At 43.6% G+C, this 19,527-nt stretch overlaps 1 protein-coding gene across 1 annotated transcript in view; it reads left to right on the forward strand.

The window, feature by feature from the left end:
* Positions 1 to 19,527, forward strand: part of TMEM179 (transmembrane protein 179) — an 84,543-nt gene that overhangs the window by 38,354 nt on the left and 26,662 nt on the right. The window contains exon 2 of the mRNA XM_069207254.1: positions 10,345 to 10,482. Coding sequence (XP_069063355.1) covers positions 10,345 to 10,482 — 138 coding nt within the window. The remainder of the gene's footprint in view (positions 1 to 10,344; positions 10,483 to 19,527) is intronic.

The following is a 19,527-nucleotide window of genomic DNA, read 5'->3' on the forward strand; positions in this document are numbered from 1 at the left end:
AGCTGGACATTTGGGGCAGGACAAGACCTTTGAGTGGCTTGTCACCCACTTTTACTGGCCCCTAATGCGCAGGCACTCAGATGCACATTGCAGGTCTTGTCAGACTTGTCAGGCAAGTGGCAAGAGTGGGAGGAATTGTAAAGCTCCCCTATAGCCTTTGTCTGTTGTCAGTACTCCCTTTGAACGGGTAGGAATTGACATTGTGGGGCCTCTGGATCCCAAGACAGCCATGGGCAACAGGTTCATCCTGGTCTTGGTGGACCATGCCACACGGTACCCAGAAGCCATTCCTCTAAGGACGGTCACTGCCCCCGTGGTGGGACGTGCCTTGATGGGAGTTTTTACCCGCATGGGTTCCCCAAGGAAGTGGTATCTGATAGAGGTACAAACTTCATATCCACTTATATGAAATCTCTGTGGAAGGTGTGTGGGGTAACCTACAAGTTCACCACCCCTTACCACCCCCAAAGTAATGGTCTGGTTGAGAGATTCAACCGCACCTTGAAAGGCATGATTCAGGGCCTGTCAGAGCCCTTGAGGCGTAAGTGGGACGTCATGCCTTCTGTTCGATCACAGGGAGGTGCCTCAAAAGGGACTTGGCTTTAGCCCCTTTGAGCTCATCTATGACCACCCTGTGAGGGGACTGCTCAGTCTGGTGAAGGAGGCTTTGGAGAAAGCTCCTAGTAAACCACCCCAGGATGTATTTAGCTACATGCTGGCACTAAGAAACCAGACTGCCCGCTTCAGGAGTCTCGCTCAGGAGAACCTGGAAGCAAGCCAGGAGGATATGAAACGGTGGTACGACCAGAATGCCACTCTGGTTGAGTTTCAGCCTGGACAAAAAGTGTGGGTCATGGCACCAGTGGAGCCTAGGGCTCTTCAAGATAAGTGGACTGGGCCTTTTGAGGTGGTGGAAAGAAAGAGCGAGGTCACCTATCTGGTAGACTTACAATCCCCCAGGAACCCTTTGAGGGTCCTACATGTCAACCGCCTCAAACCACACTTTGAGCGAACTGAGCTATCCATGCTCCTAGCGACATATGACGGGGTGGAGGAGGAGAGTGAGCCTCTTCCTGACCTCCTGTCTGCAGGAGAGAAAGATGGGTCTGTGGAAGGAGTGATCCTCTCCCCCTCCCTGACTGAGGAACAGCAGAGGGACTGTTGCCACGTGTTGGGACAGTTTGCCTCGCTGTTTTCCCTGATCCCAGGAGTCACACACCTGTGCACACATGATGTGGACACTGGGAACAGTACACCTGTTAAACATAAGGTTTACAGGGTGACTGACAGGGTAAGGGCTTGCATTAAGGAGGAAGTCTCCAAAATGTTAACCCTAGGGGTTATTGAGCACTCCAGCAGTCCTTGGGCCAGCCCAGTGGTATTGGTTCCAAAGGCTGCTGCTCCTGGTGCCACTCCGAAACTTAGGTTCTGTGTGGACTACCGGGGTCTCAATGCGGTCAGCAGGACTGACGCACACCCCATCCCCTGAGCTGATGAGCTCATTGATCGGTTAGAAGCTGCCAAGTACCTCAGTATGTTTGATTTAACATCTGGGTACTGGCAGATTGCCTTAACTGAGGGGGCAAAGGAGAGGTCAGCATTCTCTACCCCAGATGGGCACTTCCACTTCAACGTGATGCCCTTTGTGATGAAGAATGCCCCTGCCACCTTTCAGAGGTTGGTCAACCAGGTGTTGGCAAGACTGGATGAGTTCAGTGCCGCCTACCTGGATGACATTGCTGTGTTTAGTTCCACATGGGAGGAACACCTGCAACACCTCTGGAGAGTGTTAGAGGCCCTGCAGAAGGCAGGCCTCACTATTAAGGCGAGCAAGTGCCAAATAGGGCAGGGTTCTGTGGTGTACTTAGGACACCAGGTGGGGAGTGGCCAGGTGGCACCCCTACAGCCTAAGATTGACACGATTCTGGCTTGGGAGCCTCCCAAGACCCAGACTGAAGTGAGAGCCTTTTTAGGTGGTCACAGGATATTACAGGAGGTTTGTTAAGGGATATGGTACCATTGTTACCCCCTTAACTGAGTTGACTTCTAAGAAGCAACCCAAGAAAGTGATCTGGACAGAGGCTTGCCAGAATGCTTTTGATGCCCTGAAGGCTGCCATTTGCACAGCACCTGTGCTGAAGGCACCTGACTACTCCAAGGAGTTTGTTGTGCAAACAGACGCCTCAGAGCATGGTATTGGAGCAGTACTCTCACAGCTTAATGAAGAGGGCCTAGATCAACCCGTAGCCTTCATTAGCAGGAGGTTACTACCCAGGGACGTAGGTGGAGTGCCATAGAACGCGAAGCGTTTGCTGTGGTCTTTGCACTGAAGAAGCTAAGACCCTACTTGTTTGGGACTCACTTCCGAGTTCAGTCCGACCACAGGCCCCTCAGATGGTTAATGGAGATGAGGGGTGAGAATCCAAAACTGTTGAGGTGGTCCATTTCCCTACATGGGATGGACTTTACGGTGAAACACCGTCCTGGTACAGAGCACGCCAATGCTGATGGTCTGTCCAGGTTCTTCCGCCTTAGTGATGAGAACTCCCATGAGGTTGGGTAGTTGCTCCCCACTTTTAGCTGGGGGGGACACGTGTTAGACTTTTCATCCTTGGCGTGGTCTCCCTTAACTTTTTGCCTCTGTTCCCCAGGTTGTTGATGTGTGCTGGATTCTGATTTTACTGTTTTTGTTACTCTGGGCACTTTACCACTGCTAACCAGTGCTAAAGTGCAAGTGCTCCTGTTTAACATGTGTATGTAATTGGTTCTCCATGATTGGCATATTTGTTTTACTGTTAAGTCACTAGTAAAGTGCACTAGAGGTGCCCAGGCCCTGTAAATCAAATGTTATTAGTGGGCCTGCAGCCCTGGTTGTGCCACCCACACAAGTAACCCTGTAATCATGTCTCAGACCTGCCACTGCAGTGTCTTTATGTGTATTTTTACACTGTAAATTCGACTTGGCAAGTGTACCCACTTGCCAGGCCTAAACCTTCCCTTTTCTTACATGTGAGACACCCCTAAGGTAGGCCCTAGGTAGCCCCAAGGGCAGGGTGCAGTGTATGGATAAGGTAGGACATATAGTAATGTGGTTTATATGTCCTGACAGTGAAATACTGCCAATTTCGTTTTTCACTGTTGCAAGGCCTGTCTCTCTCATAGGATAATATGGGGGCTACCTTTAAATATGATTAAAGCGTAGATTCCCCTAGAGAGTAGATGGACATGTGGAGTTTGGGGTCCCTGAACTCACAATTTAAAAATACATCTTTTAGTAAAGTTGATTTTAAGATTGTGCGTTTGAAAATGCCACTTTTAGAAAGTGAGCATTTTCTTGCTTAAACCATTCTGTGACTCTGCCTTGTTTGTGGATTCCCTGTCTAGGTCCGTTTGACAGTTGGGTTGTTTTTTACCTCCCACTAGACAGTGACACAAAGGGAGCTGGGGTGTAACCTGCATTTCCTGATTAGCCATCTCTGCTAGGAGGGAGGGGTGGAGTGGTCACTCTCATCTGAAAGGACTGTGCCTGCCTCTGACAATGCAGACTCCAACCCCCTGGTGTGTGTCTGAGGCCTTGCCTGGGCAAGGCAGGATTTCACAAGTAGGTGTGAGTCCCCTTTGGAGAAAGGTGACTTCAAATACTAAAATGGGTATAAGAAGGGCACCCAAATCTACAGACTTGAGAAACACTTCTGGAACCAAGAGGAACCTCTGCCTGGAGAAGAGCTGATAGCTGAGGAAGAAGTGCTGCCCTGCTTGTGACTGTGCTTTGTGGAGCTTTCCTGCAGTGCTGCTTCTGCCAGAGTAAGAGGGCAAAGACTGGTCTTTGTGTGCCTTCCATCTTGTGAAGAAATCTCCAAGTGCTTGATTTAGAAGTTGCCTCCTGTTGTTTGAAGTCTCAGGGACAGCAAAGACTTCTCTCTGCAAGCACCTGGAGTCTCTGGAGAGACTCCTGCTCTAACAAGTGGTGCCCTATCCAGTCCCTGGGCTCTTGAAAGGAAAGCTGGTGGAAATCCAAGGAAATCGACTTCGGACGACTCCGGACCGTCACCGCTGCTGAATCCGGTAACGCCGCCTGCACCCGACGCCGTGACCTTCGCTGGAACGCAACGCTCTTCGCAGGCCCGACACCGCTGACGCCCCGCTGAAGTCCACGACTCCGTGGAAGTCACCACACCACGTCGTGACCGACGCCGTTCGAAGTGCACGGATTCAACGTTTCACACAGATGCCACGATCCCCGACTTTGCGCCTCGGCTTGTTTTCACTCTTCACCAAAGGTACTGTACTTGGGGGTCTACACGACTCCGTGTCCGGCGCCGCTGGTGTCGGCTTGTTGGGAACGACCCTGTCACAACGCCGTGTTGACATCAAAGCATTTTTGTTTCTAAGCGCTATTTTTGAGTTTTGGTCTTGTTTTGTTTAGATAAATATTTCCTATTTTTCTAAACTGGTGTTGTGTCATTTTGTAGTGTTTTCATTAAGTTACTGTGTGTGTTGGTACAAATACTTTACATCTAGCACTCTGAAGTTAAGCCTACTGCTTTGCCAAGCTACCAAGGGGGTAAGCAGGGGTTAGCTGAGGGTCATTCTCTTTTACCCTGACTAGAGTGAGGGTCCTTGCTTGAACCGGGGGTAACCTGACTGTCAACCAAAGACCCCATTTCTAACAGTGTAGGATTGCATATACAGTTCTGCTTTGTTGATGGCCCGCTTGCGCTTTTTCTGCATAGTTATATTCGAAAAATGCTCCTTAATTTCATGAAACATCCCTAATATAACCACTAGCCTTCGAGCTGGTTCCAAATAGCGTTGGCTGTATTTTAAACAATGTTGGTCACATTTTGGTCACTTAATTAGTAATTTAGTTAGTCTTTTGTCCAGGGCATTTAATTGCGTCAATAGGACCAAATTGTGGCACACCCTAATTGAATTGGGGTTAGGTGCGGCTATAGTAAACATATTTGTTTCATTGCATACCAGCACTAAAGCAAGGGTTAGGTGGAGCCAAAGTGGCGAATTTACAGATGAGCTCAACATTGGGCGTAGAGTTGGCCAAGTTTGTGTCCTTGCCCCACTGCTTTTCAACCTATATATTAATAATCTTAGCTGACATCTGATTGTGTCCTCGCCAGATACCCCTAACATTAAGGGTCCCCTCCTTCCAGTATTACTTTACGCGGATGAGGCTATGTTAATGGCACACACACCAAATGCTTCCTGCAAACTATTTTATTCTTTTGTCCGCTTTATGGCAGAATTAGACCTGCAGACAAACTTTACAAAATCACTTATCATGTTGTGCGGCATTGAGTGCTCAAAAATTTCCTCTATAAGACTCAGCTCTAATTAGTTGCCTGGTGTGACTATTTTTTCCTATTTTGGCCTCATCTTTAATGCAGGCCGTTCCTGGGCCATCCATATTTCCCAAAGAAAGGCTAAGTTAGCCAGTGCCATTGGTTGTCTGGCAAGTATTCCTTGCCCAAACGGCGGGCAAGCACAGGAGCCCTTGTTAAAAATTTTAAAAAACAAATGTGTTCTGATCGCCTCATATGGGCAGGCATTTGGGGCATTTTTGAATGCCCCCTCCAGCAAAGGGAGGAGAACCATTTTTTAGGAAAATTCTGGGAGCCCCAATTTCGACCACGCATTTCATTTCCCATGAGGAGCTGGGTCTTACTTAATGTCAGATTTATGTCACATCAGACCCTGCTTGCTGTGTTTATCTGGCTGGTGTGCAGACAAAGCAGCACTAACTAAGGATATCATCTCTGACTGCTTAGCCTGTGCTGAGGGCCTGTCAATCCCATGGCTGGCGTATGTGAAAAAGACCCTGGAAGATATTGGCCTGGGCTTTGCTTTTTCTTATACTTTGAGGTGTGCTGCTCTAAATAAAAAAATATGTGCAGCCTTTATTATTGACCCACTTTAAATAAGACCGGCAAAAGGAGGAATCTTCAAAGCCCACTGTTGCAATGTATTTGAGCCTTAGCTCTGAGGTTTCTGCAACCAGCTATTTGTGGGAGACTGGAGGGAACTGGGAACAATCCTTGTTATTTCTCTTTATAATAGATACTAGCAAATAGTTATTGTGCTTCCCCCTTGGGTATCAGCGTAATCTTTATGCAAGTGTTTGCCCTTGTAATAGCTTTTTTAGGCAGTCTATGTTGCATTTTTTACTTTTCTGAATTTTTTTATTCTCTGTATATGAAAATCTATCCTGTACGCCTTTTCAGTTAAGAAATTATTGGCATTGTACCAAGGCTTATTGATTTCTTTAGCAAATGCCAGATTTGGTGGTGAGGCTTAGCCTTTAGTTCATGCTATGGTAGGTTTTTAGACGTGTGTTTTATCTTATTTTATCTATTGCTCGTGCATTTGGTGCTATTTCTATGTTTTAAAAGGATTAATAATTGTTTTTATTATGTCTGTTTTATGTATACTTTTATGGCTGTTCTCTTCCGGAGGAAAAAAGTTATTCGACTTGACTTGACTTAGTAATTTAGTTTGCAAATATTTCAAATTTTCACTGCTCAAGGGCATATCCCAAAGAAGAGGACTTTAAGACTGCACAGACATCAAGCAGAGAAACATCTAAACATATTATCCTGCATGTGTGTTTTCTGTTGGGTTGCACTTAACTTTGCCAAATGCACTCTATTTTCTCATAATTTTACAAGATACAAGATTGACAAGTGTCATCTCACAAAATGATCCATTGTGATTTCCTCCCGACCACTGATTTGACAGTAATGCTAATTGAAAAAGGAACCTTCTCCAAACCACATTACATTACAAATCACAGAAGGGGCAACTGATAACCCTTCTAGTTACTCAACTGATTAGTTATTTGCCTTGATGACTTCTGATTATGATAAAAAGAAAAAGGGGAGAAGCGCAGGGGAAGGATCAAAGATTAAAAAACTAGGTTTTGAGGAGTGTGTTATACACAGAGAAGTTCGGGCTATTATGAAGCTTAAAAGGCAGTGCATTCTATATTTTGGAGTTGGAATTTAGACTGAAGATAATAGGGTCCTTTCCTGTTGCTAGCATTGTGAACTAAATAGAGGGACTTGAAGCTGTCCATCACAGTTTTGATGGCTGCTGAAGTATCAGGAAGAAAGTAAATAGGGGCATATTTATAACCCCTAGCACCACCTTGGGCCACCATAGCGTATTTTTTTTTTTACGCTAAGGCGCTTTTTCCCCATGGCGTATTTAAAAAGTGGTGCAATGCTTATATTGTGCCACTTTGCAATCCTTTGTGTCACATTATGCCTGCGTCAGGCATAACATATCCAAAGAGATGTTCCGACACAGGGAGGCCCAAAAAAATGTCACAGTTAAATTTACAACATTTCACTGCGCCATTTTTTTCCATCATTTTTAACTCCTGCTCAGGTCAAGCGTTAAAATGACTCACCCATTTTAATCAATGGTCCTCCCTTGTGCTTTGCTGCATTAGCGTCAGCATTTTTGACGCTAGTGCAGCAAAACCCCACACTAGCATTTTGATGCTATTGTTTTAACGACTGCCATGGTGCACCATAGTGATGTTAGGTGGGGCAGGGGCGACTCTATCAAAGTGGTGCATTGGGACTGATGCACCACTTTCTTGTAAATATGCTCCATAGTTGTCCTATGTTTTGCAAAATGAGTGCTTGAACATCTTAAGAGTTCTTGGACGAATTTTTACTTCTACTTAACAAAACAGTCTTCAATAAGAAAGATAATCCAGATCCTGAAAAATATTTCTAGCATTTTGAGGACTTAATAGAAACAGCTTTAGCTGCTGGAAAGGCTCATGTTATAGAGAAAAAAGGAGAATATGAAGGTAATATAGAACAGGCTTTCATTGTTCATCTGCAGAGTTCAGCAGCGACTCCTCCACTAAGGCTGAGGAGTGTTGCTCCGCGGCGTGCAGCAGAAAGCAAAATAAAACGATAACAGTGGAGTGTTACTATCATTTTATTTTTCGCTGCGCCAGGTTATGGCAGAGCGGGGCTCAAAAGGGCTGGAGGAAGAGTAGTTTGTGCATGATAAGTGCGCATGTGTGTTTGGCCAGCGTTTTGGGTCGCCCAAACAACACATGCACACTTTGCATTTCTTCTTCCGGCAGTATTGCACAGCCGGGAGGAGAAAGTGCACAGGCTTTCACTCCCTCTGGGAGCACTGAAGCAGGCCACTCATCCCAATGCTGGTGACAGTAGCTTTGTGTTTGGCTGAGGGGAACCTGTATGCTTTCAGATGAGGACGGAGGAGACAAACCCATTTCCCGACGGGCAAGGTTAGTGTTTTTTTATTTTTTATCCCATCTACGCCAACCCCGTTCAGTGGCTGACGCCACTGGCACAGTTATATATTTGGCACTGGTGAAGGGGTTAAAAAGTAGTCAGTCAAGATATGGACTTCTTTGGGCACCAGCTAGCAAGGACAGAGATTATGGCGTCATTGTGTTACAAACCTCCCCTTATTAATCATGGGAGTGTTTCATTCATCAATAGGTTTGCTGCCAAACCCTCCGAGTCTAGCATGATGATCCAAGGGGACAGAGAAATCTTTTTCATACTAGCGTTCCAAACAGGATCATGCAGTTATTTCCGTGATCTGTGATGGCCGCCCTTTATACATGATGAGGCAGTGGCATCTAACCAGATGAATTGGGTGCCTCGGGCTCTAAGTGACTTTGCGCTGTTGTATCTCACAAAAGATGCTCTACAGCCCGTGATTGCTGTACCTGTATGCGACAGCAGAAGCGGCGTTAGAAGAAGGAGCTCGGGATATGTGGCACTGATCATCTTAGACTGTACAAATCTCCCACGCGCACAAGACATGCCCTGAATAAGCGCTCACCACAGAAGTAAGTGGATGAATTGCAGGCCACAAGAATCCCCCCTCCTAGATCTCTTTAGCTTTAAAGTAACATGCAGCAAATTATGCCAACTACATTGGATACATAGGCTACAAGTTTCCTTTTAAATTGCATTCACTGTTGCATTTACAAAGACAGGTTTGTCTGCTATCTGCATTATTTACTGTGGAGATTTGAAATGTTAAACCTGTGGAGCTGTCATGCTGTCCCTTCTGGAATGAGGGGTGCAAAACTCAACGATTTTTGTTTTGCCAGAGAGAATATGCAATTAAATTACTCCCTCTTACCAACACATATGAAAGTGCCCTTCTACTTCCATGAACTAAGAATACAATTACTTTAATTCTTCATCTCCCCTTTTGTTCTAGCTGCAGCTCGACAAGAAGTCCCTTCGGCCTTCAACCTCCCCCATGTCACTTCCCTATGCCCCCCACCCTTGAAAGACAACTCTAAATGGTATGCTTTTTAGAAGTAACAAGTGCCTTTCAGATTCAGAACTTGGTACATGCAGGCAAGATAAGCCAGGAGTATATATGTCTGCTGCAGAGAGCGGCGTGACATTTTAAGGCTGCATGTTTCATTTTTGAACCTTTCTTCTGAAGATGACAGAAATATTGCCATAGGTTTAGGCAACATGCTGCTAAACAGGTACAATGTGTAACTGTAGCAGATATTGGTACTAAAATGAAAAGTACAGGTTTGATTCTTGATGAGAGTGAGCCGCTCATCATTCGGTGGACGAGAAAAAACAGATAGGGGACCACGCTTGAAAAAAGTTTCGGTGGGATAGTTCATCGGCTGCAAAGACCTGCGAAGACTTGAGTGAAACCTGCAGGTCGTATGTTTGAGTTCTCATGGCTTTGAGTCAGCTTTGCTTCCTTGTGCTGATGATAAAATATGACCTTTAATACTCAAGTAACATGAGCCGGCCACCTGCTTTAATTGTAACTGATACAAACGTCCTTCCTTGAAAGGATATTAAAAAAATAATGGCAGTAATTAGTCTAAAATGCCATTGAAAATGTACAGTGCGATGTAATTGCAATAGACGTGTGCAACTCGAAGGATACAATTGTGATTTGTGGTGAGGCTGACTCCTCTATTCATCCCACTGGATACTAAACCAGTACCACTAAATAGGGAAAAATGATGAGCGAATGGAATGGTTTGCTGTTGAGGGCTTTGTGCAACCTGAAGAGTAGGCAAAGCCCCTACTCCAAGCCTTAAAGTGCTAACACGCGCAACGCAGATTCCGAAAATCCTGCTTCCATTTGATATATATATATTTTTTAAAAGCAGACCGTTTGGGTTTGCCAATGCCTGTTTCAACTCTGTTCCACGATTTTCATTAAAGCAGATACATTCGGGGGCTACTTATCTTCCGTATACACCCAGTGCATGCTATTTAGAGAGACTGCTGATGCTGTGGTTTAGCTGTTTATGAGTTACATTTCTCTTTCGTTTTATTGCAGCTCTTTCTTTTATGCCTTCGTGAATCTGCTGATCAGCTCCTTTGTGGTTTTTGTCATCTTTATTGCGAGCACCATAGTCAGTGTTGGATTTAACATGTGGTGTGATGCTATTACAGAAAAAGGAACTATGCCAAACAGGTTCGTATGACAGTCAACCTTTCTTAATGAGTGGGTTAATAGAGGCTGCAGTTTTTCTAACTACACTTGTTATAATTGCATATGTAATATGAGTATTACTTAATCAACATGGAAAGAATCACAGCAGAATGATATTGTACATAGATTAAAATACCACAGTGATGTTCTTTCCTTCTTTAAATTGAGGATGAAAATGATTTGTTTTGCATATCTTTTTTAGTTGCGTTACACTTGGGAAACGGATTTACATATAAAACCACCCTGTACAAAGAATGAACTTTCGGAAATTGTTTTTTGTTTAATTAACATAAAACCGATAGTATAAACCAAACAATGGTTTTGTCGGATTTAACTTAATGAAATTACAAACAACTTCTGGTAGTCCGTATAGCCGGATCAATACATCCACCTTCTTGGATTTCTGAAGTCAAGACACATGCATAAAAACAGCGAACCAGATTTAGAATCCATAAAATATATATTAACAGGGTTATTCAAAAATCAATATAATTCACTAAAGAATGGAAAGTGCAAAATGAACAATAGACAAAAGAGGGGAAGAACACCACTCACCCTCTCCTACTGGCAAGAACGCAGGAGGCTCCAAATCAGTGCGTCCAACACACAAAAGGTGATGGAAGGAATGCTAGCTATTTGTCTACCCCTGACAATCACTCAGTAAAGCATCCCAACCTATTGTTCAGTTGCCCCCCAAGCCACTTCAGTTAGGACCCAGCAATATGATAACCAATCTAGACCCTACTCCTCATGGGAGCCGTGCAGCCGAAACTGCTAGGCCAAGTCCTCCCTGAAGAGAACACAAGCAACCAAGGACTGGTTTCACCCTTATTAGGGCTCACCATCCAGGCATAGCTTGGTTTCAGTGGTACAGTGACCAATGGACTCATGTCTAGGCTTAACCTTGCCACTTAGGGCAGTACATCAAACACAAAAGGGGATGAGGGAAATGCTAGAATTTGTCTAAACACTGTCATTTGTTCAGGGTGGCATTTATCCCATCATTCTTTTGCCCACCCATTTTGGACCCAGCCATATGCAAATCAGTCATGACCCTGCTTATCATGGGAACAGTCAGGTCCTCCCAAAATGGAACACAAAAATGTGTAATGTAAGATGACCCACTCAAGGTAATAATCCTATGTGTGTTGATAAAACTTGTAGAAGAGGGGTTGGTCGAAGGACCTCACCACATTCCTTTACATTCCTGCCTCTTTAGAATGCAAACAGAGGTTGTCTGGTGTCTTTATCCCATCTTGGATCAACCCCTGTGTTTGTTAATCACTTTTTTTTTTCATTAGTTCAGGTGCAAAAAGTAGTAACATAGATTATCCTGTTGTTACTGGCATTGTCTTGTTTTCATCATTCCAATAAACAGCCTCTGGGCAGTACCAATCCCTCATTCTGGCCCATTTGAGAAGAGAGTAGCCTCTTTGCAGAAGCTTGCTAATCACGAAATCAGCCTTCCTGCTTTAATCAGTACTTCATATGTAGTTCCTCTGAATTCTAAGAAAGTGCCCATATGACAGGTTATCCTTGCATCTGCAAGGGTGATGGCTAGAGTATCTAAGTAACACTTCTGTCTGTTGGCTTATAGTACAAAGTTGTATTTATTTCATTTTCTCTGACTCCAGTGATGATATCCAAAAAGATGTTTGCCTTTTTATTGTATGTCATAATGAATTGTATGTCAACACATCTACTTTTTGACCAATTTAGGAAGTCCACCAAAGTGACTTCATCACCTGTCCAGAATAGTAGGAAGTTATCAATGTAACACCTTCAAAGTTTGATGTTCTGAAAGAATGGGTTGAATTCAGGATGTATATGCACATGTTCATGATTACCCATAAAAGAATTGGTCAGATCAGGAGCAAACCCAGCACGCAGTGCTACACCCTTCAAGGAGAGTGTGGTTATGCAATCAGTGGTTACTTGGACGGGTTGCTGGACTTTATTGAGTGATCTGATCAAGTCCTTTTTTTTGGGGGGACGCTTAGGTAGAGTGATGAGAATTCCATTGTCACCAGAATTTGATCCTGGAGTGTAAATGGGTTACCTTAAATGAGCCTAATGATATCCATTGTATGACTCGCATACATCCAATTCTGTTCCACAAATGGTTTTATGAATGTGTCTTTGTATTTACATAAAAGGTTCCAAGAGTAAACCTCAGCCTCATACTGTAGATTGTCCAGGTGGTTTCTCTAACCTTATGTATAAATAGACAAGGTGTGAATGGTTGGTATCCAGGGGTGTTTCTTTTTAAGGAATGTATACTCGTGTTCACTAAGATGGCCCTCAGACAGATCTCCGTCATTAACTGATAGAGTCAGCTGTCTAACCTGTTTGGATGGGTTATTTGTGAGTTTGGTGTAGTGTCCCTGTACCTCAAGTTTTGATCGGATCTCCTCTTTATAGTCTTTAACATCTATGTCTCTTTTGTCTACTAGTCTAAACACTATACATTGTTCTTTTTAATTGTCTCCAGAGCCAATGATTCTTTCCTGTAGTATCACAATTGATGTATTCAATCCAACCAAGAAGTGTTGTGACATCCCTTAAGAAAACCATTTTAAATGGCAAAATTAAATAAGACTTCATGTGTGGTGGAGGCATGAAAGAGGAAGGGGTTTCCGGCCTGTAGCATACCATTTGTAGTCAAAGGGAAGCTTTTTTATATTAATGCCTTAATCTAATCTTCCTAAAAAATGTTGGATTTTCAAAATAATATTGAATTTGTTAGGAAGTGTTGCAGTGACAAAGGAAAGGCTTTTGGGCAGTATAGTCATTTAAAACGAATAAAGGTTGTAACTTGACAAATTTACTGTAGCTATGGTTACTGTTGATCCTACCAGTGGTAGAACTGGTGCCTGGTCTGTCGCTACTCGTGTGGAAAGGATTGTCCTCCCCTCTGTCAGCTGGTCTACACTGTCCACGTCCCGTTCGGATCCTGCCTCACTTGGACCTCCAAACGCCCTCCAATGAAAAAGGAGTCGCTTAAATGCTGTCTGTCTATTGATGACCGGTTTGGTAAGTTAATGCATTTGTGTCTAGTTGTACGTTGTAAGTGTCCGGGGTCACTAGACATGGAAGACTCAGGAGAATGTTACAAATCCCTGAGATTGTTTGCCCCTGAATATTTGACCCTTAAAATGACTACGAGCATGATTTGATTTTGCATATCTTTATTAATTGCCTTACAATTGGGAAACAGATTTGCACTTTCAAAGATTGTGTTTTTTTGGTCAACTTCAAACCAACAGCATTACCTAGTTGGGCAAATGTAGTCACTATGTGAGAGGTGTTAGGCTTCCTTAAAGGTAAAAAACAAGTATTATGAGAGATGTGAGTCAGTATTATGGGCCTTATTTACACATTTAAATTTGGTCTGTAGCATTGCACAAAAGAAATATTGAAAGTACATGAGGAGAGCTCCTCTACTACCTGCACATACTTTTCCCACCTTTTTCCAGTCTCCAATATTCCTAGTAGCAGCCAGGAAAGGTGCACTATGTGCAGGCTCATGTGAAGATCTAGAGAGTATTTTAGCAAGCTTCCATTCCTGCTGTGCAGAGCTCTCCATAGTTGAGAAACTGGAATAGTGACAAAAATCTCTTTTGCAAAAGAATATTTATGTCTTCAGCAAGGATTTTGGTTTTATGTTGAAAAAGCCCTTTTCCTGCACCCCCAGCAAATGTGGGTTGCCATCCATCCCCCTTGCAGCCCTGTAAAAGATGTTACTCCAGGCCTTTGCTATAGATAACATCCAACCATTTCCAGTGTGGGAAAGAGATGGGTCCTCTTTGGGTTATATTATCTGCTTTGAACATGGGAGGACTCGGACAGAGGAGAATGTTGTTACCTTGCATATTGCTGTACTGCTGCACTTCTGCATTTTGTGGAGCCCTGAAGAGCAAGCGAGCGGTGAGGAGGAGGAAGTGGCGCACAGCAAGGAGGAAGCAGTGGTCCAGAGCGGCCGTGAGCTGCAGGTTACGGGCAACAGCAAGACAGCAAGAGAGTTTTTCGAAACTGGCAGAGAGAGAACTGGAACTCAGGAAATTGAATTTATTTTCAGCATTCTCAGTGGCAGTGCCACTAACGCTGTAGAGATGCCCCAAGAAGTGGCCAGGGTGAATATGCCGCTGCCCATTCTACTCCACTGCATTTTCTGTTTTCCTTGCCCTCTGTACCCTTTTTTGACCTCTGTGTGTTGCCCTTTGCTTTGCAGAGCTTGCTTTTTACCCTTTAAAATCTTTGCGCTGCCTCAGTGTCCCTCCGTCATGTCTCAGAGGTGAGGTGAGTGGGGTACAGGTGGGTGGCTGTTGTGGGGAGGTTGGTTTGGCATAGCGTTGATGCTGCTGCACTTGGTTAATTGGTCATTTGGGATTCTCAGGGAGCATTGAGGGGGTATAGCAGTGGGTGTTGGGAGGGTTGGCTGGCTGCCCAGGTGTGGGTAGAAAGTGCTAGTCAGAGGAGCCAAGCATGCATGGTGCTTATCTTGCTGATGGCACCTTTTGGCTCTTAGTTTTCATCTCTCTTCATAATGGCTGACGATGCCGGAGGCCTGTTGTTAGTAGTTTGAAGCTTGTAGCCTAATTTGCTAAACTAGACTGAACCATCCTGAACTCTGCTAAGCCTTGCCAAAAAACCTGTTGGAGGCTTGCTGACCGATGTTATGGAGTGGCCTTGAAATTGTTAGCCTGGCCAGATTCATCATAAAAAATCAACGTATTAGTGGGTTATCTATTGCTGAACTGTTGTTGTATTGTGCGGTATTGAGCACCTTAGATTTTTCCTCTGCAGGTTCAGCTTCATTATTCATTATTTACACATTTGCTAAATTTCCCCAATGGGGTAAAGTCAGGCAGTAGAAGATCTGGAACTATGGGATGTTTCCCTTCTATGCGTCTGGAGTTAAAATGACTCTGAGGAAGTTTTGATCTGGTTGTTTGACTGACACAACTAGTGCTACCAATGTATCTAATTAGATTGATAGTTTGTTACAACAACAAAAAAACATATTTGTCGAAGGAAGCCTTAGCAATCCTATTCGAAATCTTATCCCTCTATATTGAGCTTCCTATAAATGAGCAAGAAAGACGGTGGGGAAGAAGGAAAGATGATGGCCTCCTTAATGGGCCAAGCTGTTGGTCCTTCTTTTGACCTACTTCCTTCTCAGAGTACCCATATGTGTGTAGGGGCTTAGTTTGGTAAAATCTCTCCTTCACACTTAAGTGTTCTGCTCAGTGCAGAAGGGGGAGCTGGTCCACAGTTTCCATTTTAAGTGATATTCAAGATTCAAGTCCAATGGATTTGGGTGTTGTAATTCCAGACTCTCTTTGGAACAGTTATTCTGCTCTTGTTCCTATGAACAGCTCATTTAAATTCCAGGAGCTGGACTTAATGTCAGCCCACGGTGGTCTCATGAAAAGCCCCCATGAGTTGGTGTTGCACAATCTGTCTGCCTGGGAAAATCCTTCTGGTCCAGGTGGTGAGGAACTTGGTGAGGGTCCAAGCATGCCAGAGGACTATGCCTTGCCTTATATTTGGGTTATTAACGACAAGATTCATCAAAGGGAGTCCTATTTGACATTGCATGCTGCTCTGGGGGGAGGGGCGGGGCGAGGTTGGGGCAGGTCCAGCAGTGTTTGCCCTGCCACCCTTCCCTGCCTGTGTTGTATTGTAGTACACCCTCACTAAGGCATTGTTTGGCTTTGCTGGACTCAATTAACTTATCAAACTCAATGAATGCAATGAAATGTGATTCTGTAGTGTCACCACGTCTACAGAAAATAGTGCAACGGCCTGTTATGGAAGAGCATGGAAGGGGGAATATTCCTTTTGAAATAATGTTTTTTATTGAGAAAGTATTATTGTCCACTTCATTTTTTCTGGAAAGATCAGTTTCTAATTCCAATCATGTGCGAAATGTACTGTCTTCTATTTTTCTGAGAATTCAACAACTTACCTTTTTGGGTTTGAGTCACTTGCAGGGTCAAAAGGTGAAATTATTGAAATCTCAGGCCACCCAAGTCAATTATGTGGCTAATGATGGGCTTAAATGTTTAAAAATTGCCACTCGGGCAGGCAAGTCTTGCAGGGTTCTTATTTCTAAATCAACTAATATAGATCTATGTAGTAAATTAGGGAAGGACAATGTGTACTCACTAAAATACATATTGCAGGGGTCTGAGCTCGATGAACCAAAGGCCCAGCTGTCAGGGAAAGTTGTACCCACTTTTACGATCCTTACTAAAGTAGTACCTTCTGCTGGCGGTGCCCGCTACCCTTTGGCTTGTTGTGGTATAGCTGTCGCTGTGGTGACTATTATTGGAGCCTTTCAGAAGCAACTGCTGACCTTAAGGGCTCTAGAGTTAAACTCCAAAAAACAAAAGAAACTGCGATTAACGAAATGTAAATCTAGAAAGTTAAGTTTGCAAGTATTCCTACTGAGTCTGCTCTGGTGGATGCCACTGTGGTTTCCCTTATAAATGCTGTAAGGTTGAATGATGCTTCTCCTAATTTGAGTTCTGTGCCCGGTGGTTCTGAAACTTCTACTGCTTAAATACCACCCAACATCCCAGAGGAGGTTGGGTCAAATGAGGGGATCCAAGACTTAGTGCATCCAAATGGCATAAATCAACAGCCTTTAGACCCCTTAATGGGGAGGCACAACGTTTCTTTCCCTTATTGTGAATACTATCTAGTAACTCAATGGAGAGTATGAATGGAGATGGTCCAATTTCCAATATGCTAAACTTTGTATATCTGTTTGAAGAGGAATTAGGTTTTTTGAATAGGCAATTCATTTTGCATTTGTTATGGAAAACTGAGGGGCCCTGAGATTAGTTACAAGTAAGGACATTGATACCATTTATGTACATCAATCTGCTGTGTTCCAGAGTTCAGGGTAACTTTTGTTCTAATATTTTGGTGACACTGATTTTAGAAAATGCTGATTATTTTGCAGGAAAAGAGGAATTAATATCTTCTGTGTAGAACCTCTTAAAGATTTTAAATGTGACAGCTTAGCGTTGAATTCTCAGGGTGATGTGTTGGATCCACATTTGAGGGTTCTTCTAACTTGAAGGATATCACCATCTCTATGGGGGAAGATGTGGGTGAGAACTCATCTAATTGGAGTTGAATAGCTGGCATCCTGAATTGGACCTGTATTAACGCAAAGCTTCAGGTGTTCTGGATGTAACCCCTGGGGTACATTTGTTTCCTGGAATATAGCTGGTTTGGGTTAATCTAATTTAAAACTGAATTGGTAAACTCAACATACCATTTAATTATATGTTTACAGGAAACATGGGTCTTCTCTGAATCTGCATTTCAAAATTATTTTGTTTACTCTTGTGGGGCACTACCCTCAGGAAAAGGTCACGCCAGTGGAGGGATTGCAATCTTAATCCAAAATAACTTCAATTGGAGTCCTAAGGTATTTATACGCACCCTAACCTATATCTTTGTTTTAAAACTTGTCAGATCTACTGAGTATGGAAGGTTGTCCTCATTAATGCTAGTAAATGTTTATATTCCCTGTGGTAAAGGAAAGGATTCCTTAGTCAATTTTGTGCTTTCTTTTGTTTGAAATATCAGCAAGTTGGAGGATTGTCCATTGATAATTATTGTTGGGGATTTTAACGTTAAGGTGTTTAATTCAGCTCAGATGGCCTTTTGTAATTCTGAGGTGAAAATAGGCATGGCATATTCCAGATGCCGTCCTTCCAGAAGAAACCTGAGCTCATGGGAGGGGAATTAGCTTCTTAGAAAGCTTGTGATTGAACAAATTTGTGTTTCTGAATGGCAGATGTCCTGAAGATTTTGCTACCTCTTACACATTTTACTCACCCAGTGGGGAGTCTTTAATTGATTATATAGTAGTGTTTTACAAAAGGTTTAGGGCCAGATGTTTCAAGCTCCCGGTTTGCATTTCTTAAATAGTAAATTTTAAGAAACCTCTATTTAAGAAATTCAAAATGGTATGTATGAGAATTGCAATTCGTTAATAGCGATTTCTTAAAAATCACAATCGCAATTTGCGTGTTCCAAATACCGAATCGCAAAAATAGTAAATTGGTATTTGCAATTCGCAAACTGCCATACCTGCAATCTGGAACAGCCTGATGACATCACAACCAGGAAGTGAGTCAGTGCATGCTGTTTCCAGATGCCCCAGCCACAGGAGCAGGCAGAGAGACCCATCCAAGTCCCTGGGAGGCAGTCTTGAGAGTGAGCCAGGACCAAACAAAACAATGGCTACCGATGGGAATGTGAAGGAGAGAGGAAGCGCAAACTTAAATTCGTTGAGCAGCAAATGGAGGTGCTCACAGAGGAGGTGGTCCGGAACCATGACAAGTTATTCTCACTACAGGTGCCGAAAAGTAAGAAGAGAAAAATGTGGTCAGACATCCAGACCGAAATATGTGCAGTGCTCCATCGAGGAGGTACGCAAGCGCTGGTACGACTTGAGTTCACGTGCCAAAAAGAGGGTAGCAAGCAGGCTGAAGGACGCAAGGAGCACTGGAGGAGGACTACCCACCCAGACACTGTCTACACCAATGGAAGACATGGTGGAGTCAACACTGCTTCCTGAAGCTGTCAGTGGTGTCACTGACATTGACACCTTAGGCACACCCAGCACCAGCCAAGGTAAGGGCAGTAATGATGTGTTTCCCCATATGTGCATGTACATATGCCCTTAGAAAATAGCTATGGCACTATGCAGTGTGAAAAGTAGTCCATGCCACATTTTACATACAACACAACAATGCATTATGGGAGTGGTAGTCCACAACCCTAAAGTGCATCTACCACATAAATAGCAAGATAGTGTTAAAAAACCAAACTGATACACGACACGAAAGACTTTCAGAGAAACTATGCCAGGGAAAATTGAATCCTATTACGCAATTGTGAGAGTACATATCCAGAAGTGACATGCTGCGCATTGTTGTTGCAGATGTTCCAGGCCCTGACGCAGCAGAAGAAGAGAATGTGGGGGATTGCGAAAGTCAT

The sequence above is a fragment of the Pleurodeles waltl genome, chromosome 9 (assembly GCF_031143425.1).
Source record: "Pleurodeles waltl isolate 20211129_DDA chromosome 9, aPleWal1.hap1.20221129, whole genome shotgun sequence".
Taxonomy (NCBI): Eukaryota; Metazoa; Chordata; class Amphibia; order Caudata; family Salamandridae; genus Pleurodeles; species Pleurodeles waltl.